The 20,474-nt window shown below is 42.6% G+C and overlaps 1 protein-coding gene across 1 annotated transcript in view; it reads right to left on the bottom strand.

Annotated features, from left to right (window-relative positions):
* The window catches only part of LOC144494993 (solute carrier organic anion transporter family member 3A1-like), a 329,502-nt gene extending 312,820 nt beyond the window's left edge, over positions 1-16,682 (bottom strand). The window contains exon 1 of the mRNA XM_078214721.1: positions 16,413-16,682. Within this exon, the coding sequence (XP_078070847.1) occupies positions 16,413-16,544 (132 nt within the window). The 5' untranslated portion in view covers positions 16,545-16,682. The remainder of the gene's footprint in view (positions 1-16,412) is intronic.
* Positions 16,683-20,474: the final 3,792 nt, after the last annotated feature.

The following is a 20,474-nucleotide window of genomic DNA, read 5'->3' as shown; positions in this document are numbered from 1 at the left end:
ATAATGCAATGCAGAAACATGGGCTTTGAGAATCCACCAACCTCACAAGCTTCTGTGATTTGTCCAACCAAACCTTTCTTCACCCCAGACATGTTCTTTCCTCCATCAATTGTCACGCATTGCAGTTTATTCCACTCCAGGTTATATTCTAACACAGTTTTTTGCAATTCTTTGAAGATGTCTTCTCCAGTTACTGTGCTGTGCATGCTATGCACTGATGCTAATTCTTGGTGTGTCACATTAAATTCACTGTTGACGCCACGGATGAATACTAGGAGTTGTGATGTGTCACGCACATCAGTCGATTCATCAAGTGCGAGAGAATACAACTGAAAATTTCTTGCTTTGTCTGCAATTTGATTAAATATATTGCTTCCTATATCCTCAATTCTACGAGCAACAGTATCTGGTGCAAGACTGATGAATTTGAACAGATTTGCTTTTTCTGGGCATAACTCATCCACTGCTTCCATTATACACTCTTTGATGAGATCTCCATCGGTGAATGGCTTTCCTCTTTTAGCCAACACATAAGCTAGTTTGTAACTGGCCCTGGTTAAAGCTTCATTTTCAGTTATCTTCTGCGTAAAAAAAGCTTGTTGGGAAAGAAACCTGCGTTGCATTGATCCAAATTTTTCCGAACGCTGTGTTCCTGTGAATTGGGAATAACTTGGTTCATGTTTGGTCTCATAGTGCCGACGTACATTGTACTCCTTCAAAACTGCAAGTTTCACTGCATATGACACACAAGGCTTTATCACCTGCTTGTACAAAGAAGTACTTTACACCCCATTCTTCATTAAACAGGCGGCACTCACTGTCCACTTTTCTTTTCTTTTTTCCTTCCATTAACTGAATTGGTCTGAATTGCCGCCATCATTGTCATTGTTCTCGCTCATTTCAGATAGATGGAGCTTACGGATTGGATAAAGCAGCTGTCACTCAGTCAATGCAGAGTGGCAATTGGATAACAGATGTCTCAATTGCTGATTCGTTTAATGAAATGTCAGTCACAGGACGGCAGCTCTGATTGGACAATAGGCCGGTAAAGAGGGCAGGGATTCCCATGGGTCCGTCAGACACCACGCGGAGCGGCAGTAAATGTCCGGCCTGTGGCTTCCGTCCCCGCGTCCGGATCCTGAGTCAGCGGCGGGGTTCCAGATGCGGGAGTGTTTTCAGCAGCGGGAATCCCGTCCCGCCCCACTGGCTGTGGGCCAGATGTTAGCCCGCTGCGGGCTGGATGTGGCCCACGGGCCGTAGTTTAGAGACCCCTGGTCTAGACATTGTCCGAGGTTATTAACATCCCAATCTCTCTCATTTACAATCCAAAACTTCTGTGATTTCAGTCATCTGCCAAACCATTACATTACAAGTCTGATACCATCGCTGACTTTCTTTATTTTGAAATACTGCTTTTGATTTTATCACAACTTTAATGTGTGAGAGATTTTGCATTCAAATGCTCCCATTCTGCTTTACTTCTGCTACTGTGTTGCAATAGGTCATTCAATATATGGCAGTACGGAGGCACTGCTACCTCACAGTGCCAGGGACCCGGGTTTGATTCCCAGCGTGGATCACTGTCTGTGCAGAGTCTGCACGTCTCCCCTTGTCTACATGGGTTTCCTCCGGGTGCTCCAGTTTCCTCCCACATTCTGAATGACGTGCTGGTTAGGTGCATTGGCTATGCTAAATTCTCCGTCAGTGCATCCGAATAGGCGCCTCAGGGATTTTCACAGTAACTTCATTGAAGTATTAATGTAAGCCTACCTGTGACACTAATAAAGAAACTTAAACTTAATGGTGGGAATTTTACCGCCCCACCCGCCATGGAATCGGAGCGGGCGAGGGGCGGACAATGGAAAGGTCCGTTGACCTTGGATGGGATTTTACGGTTTCGGGATGAGCGAGGCCATAAAATCTCGTCCAATGCTTCTAAGCAAATTATGTCACAAAACACCTCTTACTTGTTTTGATAGTTTTTGATGGATGTTAAAATAACAAAACAATAAGAGGATCCCTCATAATTCCAGTCATAGTACAAGAAAATACCAGAAATGTGCAGCAGGCCAATTAGATTCCGAAAATAAGTTAATGTGAGTGGGATACTAGGTGTTCTGGTGAAGGGTTCCACCTCAAAGTTATGCTTTAAAAAAATTTCTGCTGCTGACTGGCAGGTTGCGTACTGTCAACAATGTCTGTTCTACTTTCAGATTTCCAGCACTGTCTTATTAGGGCAGATACTACAAACCCACCCCATGAGCGTGGAGTTACTCTAGCAGGAAGCGTGGTTCCGAGAATCAGCCCACAATGTTGTAGTATCATTTCCGACCCATACTTCCTATAGCTGCAGCTTACCTATGACTGCATGATTACTGTTAATATTCCACTGGTTTGAAACTGAATTGAAAAAAGAATTTTAAGGTTTTAACTCAGAAAATGTGCTCAATCTGCATTATAATGTCACTTTGTTACAATGACATTATCACTGGAAATATAATTTTTGTTTACACTGCCGTACTCCACCTATGTCATAAATGTCAATATGATTTCAAAATGCAATTAGGTTCCATCAAAATGATATAATAACCTCTCGTACACTTGCCTAGGATATTTGTTTACTATTGTTCTTCCTTTCTTCTGTTCTTGTCATCGCCAAAGCTAATTGCAGTTTCAGTTCTGAATTCGATTGATCTTTCCGTTTAAATTGCATCATATGAAAATATTTGGCTAGATGTCACTGCCGGCTGAGCATGCCTAATCAGTAAATAGACTCATTTGTCTACCATTGCTACCTATAATATAATGCACTCTCTCCTCTCCATAACAAGCATGGGAGTAAAACCACTGTAGGCATGTCCTAGTCAGGAATGCAGCTATATATATGAATGTGTAAAGATGAAAACCAGCTGGAAAGAAATAATATTACTTTCTTGTGTGTTTACAAGTCACCAGCAAACCAGTAACTAGTTTTGATGGTATATGTAGGTCAGATAGGAACTTTGCAGTTTGCTTTTTTTCCCTTTAATTGACTTGCTAATAATCTATCATTATGCGGATGTTCATATGTCTCAGAGTTAAGAAGACATTGACAAACCACTCAAGTTCTGCTTTTACAGTTCCTCATAACAACTCAACTCCCTGGATGCTTTGTAAGAGAGCACAGAGTGTGATATCCAACATGCTAAATGACATGGTTAGCAGTGAGTTACCACCACTTAATGCATCACTGTAATGGAGGCAGTGACAATCAGATAAATAGGTGATTCATCAGCCCTCACTAAAAAGAAACGGAAATAACTCTGTGGTTCCTGATTCTGATGCAGACAGAGGACAAAATTAATTACTTTTCAAGTTTGAGTTTGCAACCATCCACAGATAAAACTTGTCTATTTAATGCAACTCCACTGTTTGTTTCAGTGACTCTCTTTCTTGCTAACACTGTCCTATATTCTCCTGTAAATGAAAATAATGCACTTAGTGGAATGCAAAATTTTGTAATAAAAGCAAAATGCTGCAGATGCTGAAAATCTAAATTAAAAACAGAAAGTGTTGGAAAAACTCAGCAGGTCTGACAACATCTGTGGAGAGAGAAACAGGCTTAAAATTTCGAGCTCTTCTTCAGAACCACAAAACTTTGTAAACTTAGGTTATATTCGGTGACACTGCAACTGCAGAGGGTGCACTTCCCATTCATGTACTGTTGCAGTACCAATATTAGTGATATAGCCCACATCCCTTAAAGCACCACATCCTACACACTGTGCTTAATTTCCAATAATTTTCCCAGACCCAGACCCAAACAACATCACCTGCACCATCCAACAGGCATGCTGCAACCACTGGGATAGCAATGCTAGAAGCAACATGAAAGGCAAAGACTGTGGCAAGACAGGCACTAAGGAAACGCGCAAGGTTGTTCAGTTGCGTCTGTAATATTAGTAATGATGTTGAATAAAGGTGCTACGGTATTTTTTTGGGGGGTGTTTTTGCTTCAGCATTTTGGCCGAGAATTTTGTGAGGGCCTGTATTAGAGGGATGGAAAGGTGGGGAATTGTGGAAAAGAGGTGATGTTAAATTTAGGGGTATTGGAGACTGATTAATCTCTCGTGGAGCAATGGGGTCCCCAATGCCTCCTTACTTTCTCCTCTTCTTCCTTCTCATAACAAATGTGGGTTTTTATATATATTCTTTGTACTATGAATTTTAGGTACCGTGCTTTATAAATGTATGGACTTTTGTTAAGCAAAGAGTTAGTTGCCAGTATGTGAGTAACTCTTTGCATTGATTAAGTTAGACGTTGGGGTTATCATATTGCATGAATCTGGATATTTATAGAGACAAAGCGTGGCATGTTAGACCAATTCAGTAAAATTGAACAGCAATGGAAACAGGTTAATTCTGTCTGCAGACGTCTAATGGTAAGATGCAGGAAGACAGTTGAATGATCATTCTGTCTGAATACTTTTGATCATAGCTGTTAGCAAAGGTGTCACCAAAGACCAATTTAGACTCTAAATCATCTGCATGCTGTAGACTTCATTAATTATAGACCAGAATTTAGCTAGTGATTTAAATAGCAATGGTCCATTGATGTAATTGTCCATGGAGTATTGATGCAAGCCTGACTGGTTTATTGATCATCTTGATTGTGTATTGAATACTGCAAGTCAATTTCAAGTACGGTAGGAGAAAATGAGGATACCAGAGCTGGAGAGAGATGTGAAAGGATCCAGTACACAAGTGTACAGGTCCTCAGAGAAAAGAAGATAGAAGAGTAAAGTTTGTTTAGTAGTCACAAGTAAGGCTTACATTAACACTGTAATGAAGAGATGGACAGGAACAGAAGAAAGTCAGATCAGACCAGAGCTAGCATTGTCCTGTGTCCACACCATTCCTGGGAGTAAAGCCAGGTCTGACTTGCAATTTATAATTTGATTGTTAAGTAGTTTTATGACTTAATAAATCCTCTTTATTTGCTCAACTAAAACTGTCTGACCACTTTTTATCTTCAAGAACCCGAATAAAGGTGCACATATTTTACAAAAGCACAAATGTCCTGAGATGCTCACCAAAGGGCTAGTGGCAAGGGCTATGCCCTCATGAGAATTAGGTGACACAGCAGTCCAGGCAGCCAAACAATTGTTTTGAAATACCAATAGTTTGTTTCCTGACATTTCTGGCAGCAGCATAGCTCCTTCTATACAAATGCTTACAGAAGGCAGCAATGAACCAAGTATATAGTGAGCAGTCCTCGTCATCCAGCAGACCTCATTTCTCCATATGCAGCAACGCACACCAATCTGACACGTCATCAATGGCTCCAGTCTGAAACGATTCACTGGTATTGAAACTGAGGGCCTTTGCAGCCACTGGTAATGCCATCCTTGTCCCGCTGTGTGGTTGCAGGTCAGTATGGAGGAGGTTGTACAGTTTAGTGACCATCTCCTTGGTGAATCGTAACTTCCTCAGATGCTGCTTCTGTCTGACATAACGCTGAGTGCTTCCTGAAGGCCCTAGGTGAATAGGGCCTTCTCAGCTGCTTGTGTTCAATACACCTATTACACAGTAGCCCAAGAGAGCCTGCAACTATGGTTCCCATGAGTGATAGTCGGCTTTCTGCCTTCAAATTCAACTGAGGAAAATCCCAGTACCTACTGCTTTCAACAGCAGAGTACACAAGTACTTTCACTAACTACAGTGGCAAAAGAAAGCCAAAATGCACCTTTCCAGACATCATCTTGGTAATCCCTTTAAATAGTATCCATGTGGTGTTCAGGTTCAGCTTTAAGTGTTTGGCAGAAGTTGTTAACAAGATCGATAAGGTCCAAAATGAGGTCAGGTGCTAAATCAGTGTTAGACTGAGCTAGTGATTTACACAACATGGCCTTAATTGCTCCTTTACAAGCATGATTACCCATGGAGGGGCCACATTGAAAGTGATTAGAAGTGTATTGGTCATCGGTTTCAGAACTCCAGGCTCCAATAACACCAACAACAGTGGTGCTATGAAGCTCACTTTGCGACTTGTAAATGAAGCTGATTGAAGCAATACCAAAGAATTGCTGAAATATACTATTAAAAAACAGATCAAAGAATCCAATTGTATTGATCCCAGCAGGTGTGCTTTTTGATCTGGACTGCACTGATGTTATTTAAAATAAAAATACATATTATACTGAGGGAAAAGAGGAAGAACCTCAGACGTATCTTCACCTGGGGTTCTGTCAATTCAGTAAGAAGTCTCACAACACCAGGTTAAAGTCCAACAGGTTTATTTGGTAGCAAATACCATAAGCTTTCGGTTCTGTCAATTCACAGTAAATGAATGATACAATTAACCTATGAGAGCTTCATACATTTGACTGAAGTTTTTCTCCATTATTGCAGGTCTAGATGTTAGCCTGACTCAAATCTTAGCACATTGTAATTTCTGGTACCATGCCTCAGGCAACAGGATTTTTGTCACTTTATCATCTTCATTTGTTAATGCGAAAGAAACTTAACTCTTCAATGAGTGCTCAATAATCACAAGTAGGATGTAGATTTCCCTGTTTATTTTCTGAACAATAACATTGCCTGAGCAAAGTACAAAAGGGATAATTGAGTAGGAAGAACTACATACCTGTAATTAATGAAAGCTCTGAAAAAGGTGTGTGGTCCAGCCACATCACACCACATCTGATATTTGTCTCTGACTAGCTGGGCCAATGCCAGATGGTAAAAGCAAATATCTGCCCACGCCTTATTTCTCTTCCACCTTTACTGCTGAATTTCCCTGTAGATGTAGCAACTTTCCTGTTGCAGATAGCATTTTCTCACACTAAAGTTCAATTTCCATTCCTTAATCGGCAAAATATTTTTGAATGTTATCAGTCCCTTGTGCACTGGTGTCCAGTCTGAATATCTTAGTATAATCAGCAAATGTCTATTATCTATTAAAAGTGCGAATAGAAGGGGGCCCAGAGTGTGAGTGAGACTGAACTGTTTCCATTTACCACCATCTTCCGGTTCTTATGTTCAAGCTAGGTTGGAATCTAATTATGTAATATCCCATTCATTTCACAAGCATTAGTTCTCTTTAACAGTCTTACATGTAGAGTTTAATCAAATGTTTTAAAATAAAATCCAGCTAGATATCAATCTTCCACAAGCTTAGTTGCCTTCTCAAATAATTTCAGTAGCTATAAAGGGCAGGCCCACTATTAGATGAACATTCATCTTACCCTCTGTGCTCTTTGGATGAATATTAATAACACTCCAAAACATGCACTCAAGCATTTTCACTACTGGGGATGTTTGACTAACTTTAACTTATGTTTTAACTTTACACCTCACTCTTTTTTGAATGTTAGGGCAATGTTCAGAAATTTTCAGTGCACTGGTACAGCTGTATATTTGTGGAACTATTTTTTTTCAAAATGTGCAATGCAATATTATTTCTGCTTAGATAAATTCATAAGCTCCAGGGAGATGAGAAAAATTTAAAATCCACAAATGGGTGAAAGAAACAGAAGCTAAGTCACAGTCGTCCTCTCCTCTTTTAGTGGGTGTCTTACTCTGAAGGTTTCACATACCATAGCCAGTGAAGATTTCAAAGTAATGAATCCATTCCTTTTCCTATTTACCATCTTGCTCCACCCCTACATACCCCTACGCACCTAATTCTAATTCTGTCACCAACCTGTGCAGGAAAATATCTGGTCACCTTGGGAACAAAATAATTGGAAATACCTGCGGGACTATTTGTTGGTCTCGGAATACTTGTTCTGCTGTCATATTCTGCTGTGTGGGGTGTGTGTATATACACGTGCAGGGGGACCAATGCTTTCAAGAATGAAAGATTCATTTTCCAAGCTTGATTGCCTCAATGTAGAATTTATTGATTGCAAACCTGTGAGTAACAGGATGCCGCAGATGCTGTGCTGTCACTGTCTCCCTCTCTCTCCCCCCATATCCAATGGGCAAAATCTGAGCAACCCACAGTTCCCTCTCCCTCTCACAAATCCAGATATCAACAGAAACTATCACTTCTCAGAGATGGTACTCCATGAAAACAGTTCCATTAAAACGTTGCTTTAAGTCATTCATAAAAGCTGCTATTTCCAACAATCCAGCAAGAGGCCACAGCTGTCAAAGGAGTTTGAAAAATGAGCACATAATAAACTTGTTAGCAAAATCAAAGCTCAAAGGGGCAGCATCTGCATTAGTAAGAAACTAGCTAAGAGAAATAAAGCGGACAGTAGTGGCGAGCAAGGTAAAGTCACCACAGTCCCAGATGACCGTAGGCTGCTCTCCCCCTCAAAGGGGGACTGGTGGTGATTTAACCTGAGGATCACCATGCCTCAGGCAACAGACAAGGCTGAGAAGACAGGTCCTTCATGAATGACGTTAGCCAGTAACCCACACTGTTGGTGATTACTTTGCACCATAAACCAGCCTTCCAGCCAACTGAGCTAAACCATGCGAGCAAGAGGGCATTGACTGATGAACTTAGCAGATTTCTGGAAGATGAAATTTAATGCAGAGAAATGTCATTTGTTAGGGCGAATGAGAAGTGGCAATATAAACTGACTAGTAGAATTTTAAAACAGGGCATAGAAACAGGCATATCTGATGTATGTACACAAATGGCAGGACAAGTTGGGAAGGCTATTAAAAAGGTAAATCTTTGGATTTATAAATAGAGGCAAATAGTAAAAAAGCAAGATTATTATTATTAGCATTATTCTAAACATTTATAAAAAAAACTGGTTGGACTCCAGCTGGAGAATGGCTACTCCTGGACCTACACTTTAGGAAGGATATCAAAGTGGGTGCTGATGATTTACTAGAATTGTACCAAAAATGAAGGACCTTGGTAACATGGAGAGACTATGGAAACTTGGTTGTTCTCTTTAGAGCAAAGCTGTTAAGGGAAGATTGGCTAGAGGTGTGTGTGTGTGTTCAAAATCATGATCTGTTTTGTTAGAGTAAATAAGGAGAAGTGGCAGAGAGTTTGGAAGCCGAGTGCACAGGTCATAGAAGTATACAACACAGGAAAAGGCCCTTTGGCCCATCATGTCTGCGCCAAAGACAAACCGCCTAACTATTCTATTCCCATTTTCCAACACTTGAACCATATCCTTGTATGCCTTGGCATCACAAGTGATACATCTAAATAAATGTATGAGGGTCTCTGTCTCCATCACTATGTCAGACAGTGAGTTCCAGATTCCCACCAGAGGTGAGGTGCTGGAAGTCTTAAAGTGCATCAAGATAGATAAATCCCTGGGATCTGATGAAGTGTATCCCAGGACATTGTGGGAGATTAAGGAGGAAATTGCGGGTCCCCTAGCAGAGATATTTGAATCATCGATAGTCACGGGTGAAGTGCCTGAAGATTGGAGGGTGGCAAATGTTATGCCTTTGTTTAAAAGGGGCTGCAGGGAAAAGCCTTGCCGTTGACAAGGTGCCGCGTGGTAGGTTGTTGCATGAGTTTAAATCGCACGGGATCCAGGGTGAGGTATCTAAATGGATACAAAATTGGCTCCTTGACAGAAGCCAGAGGGTGGTTGTAGAGGGTTGTTTTTCAAACTGGCGGCCTGTGACCAGCAGTGTGCCTCAGAGATCAGTCCACTGGGTCCACTGTTATTAATGATTTATATTAATGATTTGGATGAGAATATAGGAGGCATGGTTAGTAAGTTTGCAGATGACACCAAGGTTGGTGGCATAGTGGACAGTGAAGAAAGTTATCTCCTATTGCAACGGGATCTTGATCAATTGGGCCAGTGGACTGACGAATGGCAGATGGAGTTTAATTTTGATAAATGCGAGGTGACGCATTTTGGTAGATTGAACCAGGGTAGAACTTACTCAGTTACTAGCAGGGCGTTGGGGAGAGTTACAGAACAAAGAGATCTAGGGGTACATGTTCATAGCTCCTTGAAAGTGGAGTCACAGGTAGACAGAGTGGTGAAGAAGGCAATCAGCATGCTTGGTTTCATTGGTCAGAACATTGAATGCAGGAGTTGGGACGGCTTGTTGAAGTTATACAAGACCACACTTGGAATACTGTGTACAGTTCTGGTCACCCTATTATAGAAAGAATATTATTAAACTAGAAAGAGTGCAGAAAAGATTTACTAGGACGCTACCGGGACTTGATGGTTTGAGTTACAAGGAGAGGCTGGATAGACTGGAACTTTTTTCTCTGGAGCGTAGAAGGCTGAGGGGTGATCTTATAGAGGTCTATAAAATAATGAAAGGCACAGATCAGCTAGATAGTCAATATCTTTTCCCAAAGATAGGGGAGTCTAAAACTAGAGGTCATAGGTTTAAGGTGAGAGGGGAGCAATACAAAAGTGTCCAGAAGGGCAATTTTTTCACACAGAGGGTAGTGAGTGTCTGGAACAAGCTGCCAGAACTGATAGTAGAGGCGGGTACAATTTTATCTTTTAAAAAGCATTTAGACAGTTACATGGGTAAGATGGATATAGAGTGATAAGGGCCAAATGCAGGCAATTGGGATTAATTTAGGGGTTTAAAAAAAGGGTGGCATGGACAAGTTGGGCCGAAGGGCCTGTCTCCAAGCTGTAAACCTCTATGACTCTATGACCACCCTTTTGACGAAAATGTTTTCCACACATCCCCTCAAAACCTCCTGCCCCTTACTTTAAAACTATGTCCCTGGTCATTGACCGCTCCACTGAGAGGAAAAATTACTTCCTGTCTATCTGTGCTCCTCATAACTTCATACATCTCAATCATGTCCCCCCTCAGTCTCCTCTGCTCCAAGGAAAACAACCCCAGTCTACCCAATCTCTCTTCATAACAAAAACCCTTCAGCCCAGGTAATATCCTGGTAAATTTCCTCTGCATCATTTCCAATGCTATCACATCCCTCCTATAATGCAGATTCCAGAACAGCACACAATACTCTAGCTGTGCCTAACCAATGTTTTATATAGTTCCAACATGATATCCCTGCTCTTAAACTCAATGCTTCGGCTAATAAAGGCAAGTATACCATATGTCTTCTTATCCACTTTATCCACCTGTCCTACTACCTTCAGGGACTGGTATATATGCACACCAAGGTCCCTCTGATCCTCTGTGCTTCATAGGGTCCCGTCATTCATCATGTATTCCCCTGTCTTGTTTGTCCTGCCCGTTGCCTCATACTTATCCAGATTGAATTCCAATTGCCACTGATCAGCTTATCTGACCAGCCGTTCTCTTTTCTCCTGTAATCTTAGGCTATCCTCCTCACTATTTGCCATCACACCTATTTTCATATCATCTGGGAAAGTGTATGGTAATTGGCAAAAAAACAAGAAGCGACATGAGGAATAAATCAGTTATACAGAGAGCTGGAATTCGCTACCCGAAAGGATTGTGGAAGCAGATTCAGTATTAACTTTCAAAGAGGAACTGGATAACTACATGAAGGCAAACCACTTACAGAGTTATGGGGAATGAGCAAGATCGTATGACTGAGTGGACAGCTCCACCAATGAGCCAGAAGTGTCATGATGGCCCAAACAACCTCCTCCTGTGCCGTGACATTCAATGATTGTAACTTAAACTTCAGAGGGAAAGCAAAGGCAGCTTGAATCCTCTCTGTGAGCCAAACCTTCTCTTTTTTTTATTCGTTGCTTACCGTCTCAGGTTTCAGAGATGCAAAAGGTTTGAGCAGTGTGCACATCAGTCAGGCCCCCAAGAAAAACCGAATTTTCCTGACAACACGACTGCCGGGATTAAAAGGAAAATCCTTGTCAGAGTTCACCCATCAAGTACCCGGGAAATGTTTATCCCACTGGAGTTTGAAGATTGGTGCTATAATCAAGACTACAAATACAGCATTGAATCAAGTATGGAGTTTGCATTGCAAAATTGAGCAATGTATCCACTCCTTTGTTATGAGTAGGGAGCACTGCAAGCAAATTCTAATATTTTATGTGTTGTCTGATGTGTCTTTGAATACAGTCTCCGGGAGCTTTGAGAGTGCAGCCTGACTAAATCCTGTTGATATTTTCATTTCAAATGAGCTTCACTTTCACTTCAGGTTTTCTTTTACTCAACTGAAATTATTGACTAAATATAACTGCAGAAGCTGAAATTTCAAACACAATCAAAAAATGCTGGAAACACTCAATAGGTCAGGCAGCATCTTCAAAGAAAAAAAAGGGAATGTTTCAGGCACAGCCCTTCACCTGTTGCTGCCTGAATACCTAGTGTTTCCAGCATTTTCTGAGATTGTAAAGAATTAACTATCTTTGATTTCACTCTGAAAGTGGGGGGGTCAGATAGAGACCACGACTCCTGGGAATAGTGGAGAACAATTAATGAAGGACTCAGAAAACTAAATAGATTAGGGAGGACTAAGGTCACAATCGTATATTAGGTAAAGACAGAAGTAGATTGGATGTTAGGAAGCGTCTCATTTTCCAAATAACAGCAGGCCTTTGGAAGGTTGCTGGCTGATTTGTTAAGTTCTTTCAAGCAATAACCTGACCAGCTTTTGGTTGGAGCAGAAATCGTCCTTTGTAAAAGGGAAGTGTTCTATAATGTTACTTAACTCTTGAGCTGGTTTTAGTTGCTTCTGGGGGCCAGAGAAGAATTTTCCATATTTTTCCTCCCTAATTAACCTCCGTTTTTATCGGCTTTTCCGCCTCTTTCAGGACATTGTGATCCACAAAGAATCAGTGTGTGTGGGACAGAGGGTCTGGTCATGTCTGTCATTGTTTGCTTCTTTTTTGTTTACTTTCCCAATTTTCCAATACTCTGTTTACCTCTGTCACTAAGCGATAATCAGTTTTTTTTTAATTTCAGTGACCAAAAACACTCAACTGAAGTGGACCCAAACTTTATATAGTAAATGTGATAACATTTAAAATGCAGCCAAGTGTCGTATGGTCAAATGTCATATCATCAATCTTCCAGGAATACATCCAAACAAAGTTGGAAACCGCAGCCATCATAGCCTCCTGACTACTTGACTCCGATTTCCGCCCAGAGTCCAAAAGACATGCTGGCTAGGTGCATTGGCCATGCTAAATTCTCCCTCAGTGTACCCGAACAGGCGCCAAAGTGAAGTGTCTAGGGGATTTTCACAGTAATTTCACTGCACTGTTAATGTAAATCTACTTGTGACAGTAATAAATAAACTTAAAACTTAAACTTACTGTTAAGCTATTCAGTGGGTAATCTCACTGAGCTAAGAAGCTGCCACAGGTGGGCTTACTTCACCAAGTGCCTATTCCACCTACACAATATTTGATCATGTCAAGCTATTCCTCTATAACAGCTGCCAATCACATTGACAAGATATTTATTCTGCTCATTTTTAAAACTGTTAATATCTCAGCCTTAACTTCTTTTTGCTGGAGGTTCTGTTCCACTTAATCTGCTAAACTGTTGGAGGAAAAGCAGTGTTTGTAATCTCCAATCTAATTCTGGGCTTATTATTTTTAAATACATGTCATCCAGTTCTGCTCTAATAGTCCAACTACGTCAAGTTGTCTGTATCCTGTGAATGGATGATACAATGGCGTTTCCTCTTTAGTTGCCTGCTAAGTAAAATATGTTGAGAATAAGCCACTCAGCCCACAGAGAATCACAACCACTTGTAGATTTTATACACAAAAACCAGAGAAACTTGAGTGCTACCAAGAACAATGCTTCATCACTCGCAGTTATCTAATGGGTAAACTGACTTTCCCATTCCCAAATGAAAACCAGTCCAGAGCACAAAGCTGTCCTTGATTCTCAGGTTCTAGGTTTGAGCCATCTAGCTGTTGGCTGTATCTTTCCTTACCAGCTCTGTAAGGTGTTACCTGCCTGCTGCACAGCGTGAGTGAGAACACCACATCTGTCTAGATGGAAAATGCTTTCTTCTTAAGTCTTCAATTTCTGTATTCGAGTGGTAGACCATAAATAGCACATAGTGTGGTAAGAATTTATCAGTCATCATTTATAAACAGTGCAAACTCCTGTCTAAATCTGCACTACCCTTCAATTATACTTATAACAGGCAGCCGCTGAAAAGTCCTGGCAGCCACCTGACAAGAAATGTTTGTCCTTCCGTTGCTGGTATTTATTTTAAAGACAATAATTTGTTTGTGGTTTAAACTGAAATCAGAAGTCAGGTTCAGATGCATATTCATAGCTCTGATCTTCACTGCACCTCCTCGATTCAGGAACCTTGCAGCTTTTTGTTGCTTCAATTATTTCTCCTTTCCTTCCCTAAAGGAGCTGACTGATCCTGTGGTCTAAAACCTCAAACTTTGTGAGTACCTTGCGCAGTTCTTCACGTGTAAGTCTCAACAGTAAGTTTGAGTATTTCAATCATGGGGAGGAGAAGGCGGGTGAAGGAAACACACCACAGAGAAAGCAAATGTCACATATGAACATTTTGTACCACCAAGAAAGAACACAGATAAAGCATTTATACAGTACTTTTCATTAACCAGATAATCTGTTCATAGAATCCCTACAGTGCAGAAGGAGGCCATTCAGCCCATCGAGTCTGCACCGACCACACTCCCACGCAGGCCCTATTCCCATAACCTCACATATTTACCCAGCTAATCCCCTTGACGCTAGAGTCGATTTAGCATGGCCAATCAACCTAACCCGCACATGTTTGGACTGTGGGAGGAAACTGGAGCACCTGGAGGAAAGAGAGAATGTGCAAACTCCACACAAAGAGTGACCTGAGGCCGGAATTGAACCCGGGTCCCTGGTGCTGTAAGGCAGCAGTATTAACCACTGTGCCACGATGCCGCCCCTTGCTAGTGTTGGTTAAGGGATAGTGACCAGAGAACCTCCCCATAATATAAAAGCAAATCACTGCAGATGCTGGAATCTGAAACAAAAAGAGAAAACGCTGGAAAATCTCAGCAGATCTGACAGCATCTGTGGAGAAAAAATAGAGCCAACGTTTCGAGTCTGGATGACTCTTCATCAGCGCTGATATTAGACAAATGTTTGAACTGAGATGCTATGTTCACAACTCACCAATTTGCCTATAACATAAAAAAACGCTCACTCTAAGGAAATAAATGTCAGTCCTTGGTGGGAGAGACTCACAGGAGTAACCAGAAGCTTGTTCGTAAAAATTGAGTTTGAGGAAGAAATACGAAGCTGTAAGAGTTTAAGGAGTGAGTTCTAGAGGAGGGTGCATACTCTGTCACTAATGGTGAGACAAAGGGTTAGGGAGGGGAGGGGAATACGCAACAGTCTAGAGTTAGAGGACCAAAGGATCGGGGGATCAGGATGGAGGAGGTTACAGACCTAGGGTGGATCAAAACAATAAACAGATGCAAAGCCAAGAACATAAAGTTTCAAGTTAATACACTGGGAGATGGGGGAGCCTGCAATGCTCAGCAAGGGGAAACAAGCAGCTTCATTTTCAACAGGTTGGTGTTTTTAGCAGCTGGAGAATAGGAGGGCAGTAAGGAAAGTATCAAGACGAGTGACGGCAAAAGCATGTTTGAGGGATTCAACAGTCAAAAAGCTGAGATAGAAATGCAGGTACACATTTTGCAAATGGAAGAAGGCTGTCTTGATGATAAATTGCGTGTGGGATTTGAAGTTCAGCCGAAGATGCCAAGGCTTCACACTGTCTGATTCAGCTAGAGCAAGAAGCCAGGGAGTGGGTGGAACCAGTGGCAAGAGGCCAAAATGGACTTGGTGTTCATTTGGGAGCAAATTGAGGCTTGATGAAGTGTCAGAGGGGCAACTTGACTGCATGGAGATGATTGTGGAGTAAAGAAGGGATGCTGGACAAGTAGAGCAGGGGGCATCATCAAGTATCCTTGTACCCTCAATAAACAATGCCAAGTACAGATATTGCAGACACAAACCCAAACTCACTTCAACTGACCAACAATTAACTGGATCCAACAAACAGAAAGATAAAAGCTGGATAGTGGCTAGCAGGAGGACCAAACTTCTGGAACATTCCCAGGACAGCATAACTTAAGTTTTTGACATCTGTACCAATACTTGAACTGGGTAGTGGAGCAATCGGCTCATTCCAACTGAGAGATTTGCACAAACTAGTCCTGATAGAATCATGGTCAAATCTGAGAGAATAAACTGCATCTTTCACTCTCCATTCTCTATTTACAGTTTGCTGCCCACCCATCCACAGATACATCACACAAGGGGAACTCCGGCTGCCTTGTATCCTGAAACTTTTCTCAGCAGCCGCTCTAATGCAGAATGCATTCCCTTTCTGAATGTAACATCTACAGTCTATAACGGAAACTACTATGGGTTTGCACGTTCTGCCAGAGTAACTCAGTGGGAGTTATAAAGCAAACATAGACGGAACATATTGGCTCCAGTATGCGTTCTGTATGCGTTTACCTAAAGCAAACACTCTCAGCAGCGCTTACTACACGTTGCCGATCGCTACTTACTAAGTAAGCGCCGCTGATGCCCTGTGTCAGCATCAGCAAACACTCCGCGATGAGAAATGTTCGGATATCCGAGAAATAGGACTGCCGGGGAGTCGCCGCCACCGACCGTCTGCCGTCCATCTGACTGCTCATCCCGGGGACAAGGTGTAAACGTTGTCTACTGAATAGAAAGGCCCGAATTGGAAGAGTTTTCAGTGCGTTAGAAAGCTCCTTATCTGTGCCAGAGCGCCACACCCACCCGCCTCACTGGGTGGAGATCGACCGCTGTCTGGGAGAGAGAGGGAAACTGTGGGTATGAAAGGCACTGTGTGAAAGAGAAACAGGCGGTGAGAGGAAAAGGTTGTGTCAGATAGACAGTGAGAAGGAGGTTGAGACAGAGAGGGAGACTGTGGAAATAAGAGAGAGAGAGAGAGACTGAGTATGAGAGAGAGAGAGAGGTTATGAGAGAGGGAGAGACCAGGTATGAGAGAGAGACTGAGTATAAGGGAGTAGATATGAGAGAGAGACTGGGTATGAGAAGGGGGACTGGGTATGAGAGTAGGTGTGAGAGAGAGGGGAGTGTATGAGAGAGAGAGAGAGACTATGAGAGAGGGAGACTGGGTCTGAGAGAGAACGACTGGGTATGAGAAGGGGGACTGGGTCTAAGAGAGAGAGACTGGGTATGAGAAGGGGGACTGGGTATGAGAGAAAGTAGGTATGAGAGAGAGAGACTGGGTATGAGAGAGAGAGAGACTGGATGTGAGAAGGGGGACTGGGTATGAGAGAGAGAGACTGGATGTGAGAAGGGGGACTGGGTATGAGAGAGTAGGTATGAGAGAGGGAGACTGGGTATGAGAGAGAGAGAGAGACTGGGTATGAGAAGGGGGACTGGGTATGAGAGAGAGATTGGATATGAGAGAGACTGCGTATGAAAGAAAGAGAGAGTGACTGGGTATGATAGAGAGACTGGGTATGGAAGAGAGACTGAGTATGAGAGAGTGACTGGGTGAGAGAGTGACTGGGTATGAGAGAGACTGGGTGTGAGAGAGAGGGTGTGAGAGAGGAGAGAGAGTGAGGGTGTGAGAGGAGAGAGTGAGGATGTGAGAAGGTACGAGAGGGTAAGTGTTGAGAGGGTGTGAGAGGGGAGCGAAGGTATGAGGAAGAAGGGAGAGAGGATAAGAGAGAGAGGAGAGAGGGTGAGAGGGAGGGGGTGTGTGAGATGAGTAGGTGAGGGTATGAGAAAGTGTGCAAGAATAGGGTTTGAGAGAGGAGGGAGAGAGGGTGTGAAAGAGGCGAGAGAGGGTATGAGAGAGAAGAGCGAGGATAAGAGAGAGGTTGAGAGAGGGGTGTGTGTGTGAGAAGGGTATTAGAGAGAAGGAAGGAGTGAGGGTATGAGAAATGGATTTCTATGAGATAAACTGGAAAGGATAGTGTGATAGAGTGGGTATGAGAGAGGGACTGAGTATGAGAGGGAAAGAGGCTGTGAGAGAGACACACTGGGAATGTAAGGAGAAAATATGTAAAATAGACTGAGAGGGAGATTGTGTGTGGGAAGGAGAGACTGTGTGAGATGGATTGTGTGAGAGACTGAGAGAAAATGAGCTAGTGTACGTGTGGTAGAGGGAGTCTGGTACAACTATAAGATACTGTGAAAGACTGTGAGACCGTGTCAGAGACAGTAAGACTGAGATTGTGTGTGTGAAACTGTATTTGTCTGTGAGAGTGTGTGACTGTGAAAGTCTGTGTGGCTGTGTGTGTGACTGAGATTGTGGGTTGTCACAACGTGTCCACTCCTTCTGCAAGAATGTCAGCAATAGCGAGCCAGCGGAAGAAATCTCCTTCTCACACGATTTTTCATGGGCTCTGCAAATCGCGCCGAAGGGGTGGCAGCATCTTTGGCCAAAGAGGATGCGTTTTAAAAATCTCTTTTAAAAAGTAAGCGGCGGCAGCCAAAATGAGGCGTGTTGTTTCTTGACAGTTCCCGAGACAGTTCATTCGTGCTAGCAGCTGTCAATCGCGGGTCTCTGAGCAAACGTTGGACAATCCTCCCGCACAGATCGTGTGTAAATCCTCTTCTGTAATATCCACTCCGACCCAGAGCAATGCAAATACGACCATCGGGCCAAACACACTTATACTGGAGTGTGTCCAAATCGATCTGTCCTTCAAAACTTAGCAATTTGCTAAAAAAAACAGTAGCAAATAACTTTGGACTCGGCTTGACGGTGAAATAAGCATCAGTTGTCTGAATTACTGCGAATCAATTTATAGTTAAAAAAGAGAGATTGTACAGCACGGACCAGCATCGTTCACCTTTATCCCCTGAAATACATTTGATGTATTCACACCTCTAAGCCCCCTTTTTTTTGCTCAAACAATCGGAGGTGGGGGGGTTTAGGATTTAAGGAACTTCCGTCCTCCCCTCTTGGAGTCTTTTGCAGGCTGTTCTTTTTTGCTCTCGCCCTCCCAGTCAGCTATTTTCGGCTGATCTGGAACATGTTAAACGTGCATCCCGGCGTGTGGTATAGTCAGAAACAGCAGAAGGCAATGGAACAACATTGTAACTTCCTTTTAGGCTGCAACGAGGAGGAGGAGACTGCACTGAAAGTGAAACATCAGCGAGGCATTTTCTTCTCCTCCGCTGACCGCCTGTAAACAGCGACCCCATGTGGGCCCCATTCCACTCGAATCGGTGAACAGGACATTTCTAACTCACGTTATAAAATCATTGAGGGTGGAAACAGTTCTGAAACTAATTTTTGTGGCAATTAGATATTAACAGTCTCAAAATATCATTGCTGGTGTTGTATACTTCAACCGCTTTCTCTAAATTGGAGCTAACATTTTCCTAATATAAATAGTCAGGGTCATCAACATTGGAAAAAAATGTAGGAGTGAAATTAAGGTCAGTCATGGACCTGTCAACTGTTAAGTATAAGATATCGCTGAAGGTGCTAATTGATAAGTAGTTGGTGAGTTTTTTTTTATAAGTCTTTAGACTTATGGGCACATGAGCAGTGCAGGCTTGGAGGGCCAGAGGGCCTGTTCCTGTGCTGTATTGTCCTTTGTAGACTTTAGTTTATTGTGGTTACTTTAATTACAAATTGAAGCATAGCAAGGCGCCTCAGAATGCGCATCCTGCTGAATGTGGGATATCTCTGAAACCTTTCATCTACTGGTCAGCCACATGCACAGGAAGTGTCGTTAGCTGAAGAAGATCAAGCCCTAGATCAATGCAGTGCACTCGCAAGGTCAAGAACAACATTTCTAGAGGTGGTCATGTCAGAGTAAGGGTGCGCAGTCAAGTGAAAGAATGGGTGTTCACCTAACAGACACGGTAGACCAGGCAGGTAATGCAGGGATTCCATGAGTGCATCTCACTCTCTAATCTCTATCCAGAATATACCCATGAAGGCAATGGTTCTTCTCAGGGGCACAGCCAATTCCATAGGTGACTCGGCGGGGTGGGGGGGAGGAGGAAAGTCAGGAAAGCATTAATGAAAAGAGATTCAATCGTTAAGGGAAAAAAACAGTCATTTCTATGGCACAGACATGATTCCGGAATGGTGCGTGGCCTCCCTGGTGGCAGGGTCAAGGATACCACTGAGCGGCTACAGAACATTCTGAGGGTGAACAACCAGATGTCATGGTCCATATTAAAATAATGACACAGGCAGAAAGAGGAATGAGATCATGTCGGCAGATTTTAGGGAACAGGGAAAGAAATTAAGAAGTAGGATTTCAAAGTAGCAATCGCCAGATTGCTCCCAGTTTTTGAGGAGGTGGGACCTACAGAAGCTGGATGGATTGCATCTCAACAGAGCTGGGACCATAATATTGGCAGGTATGTTTGTTAGTACTATTGGCGAGAGTTTAAGCAGCTTGAGGGGGGTGGGGGGGGGGGGGGGGGATGGGAACCAGAAGAAAGAGAAACAAATCTGAAAATAGAGGGCACAAATTAAGTAAGCGAGTATGGAAAGTCAAGGAAACAAAATAGACAATAAAGTTGTTGTTCAGAGATTAGTGGTTTAAACTTCAATACAAAAAGTCTAGTAAACAAGACAGATGAGCTGAGGGAACAGA

Source organism: Mustelus asterias, chromosome 6 (genome assembly GCF_964213995.1).
Source record: "Mustelus asterias chromosome 6, sMusAst1.hap1.1, whole genome shotgun sequence".
NCBI classification, from domain to species: Eukaryota; Metazoa; Chordata; class Chondrichthyes; order Carcharhiniformes; family Triakidae; genus Mustelus; species Mustelus asterias.
Note: the sequence above shows the minus strand (reverse complement) of the source record. Positions and strands in the feature narration are given on the sequence as shown.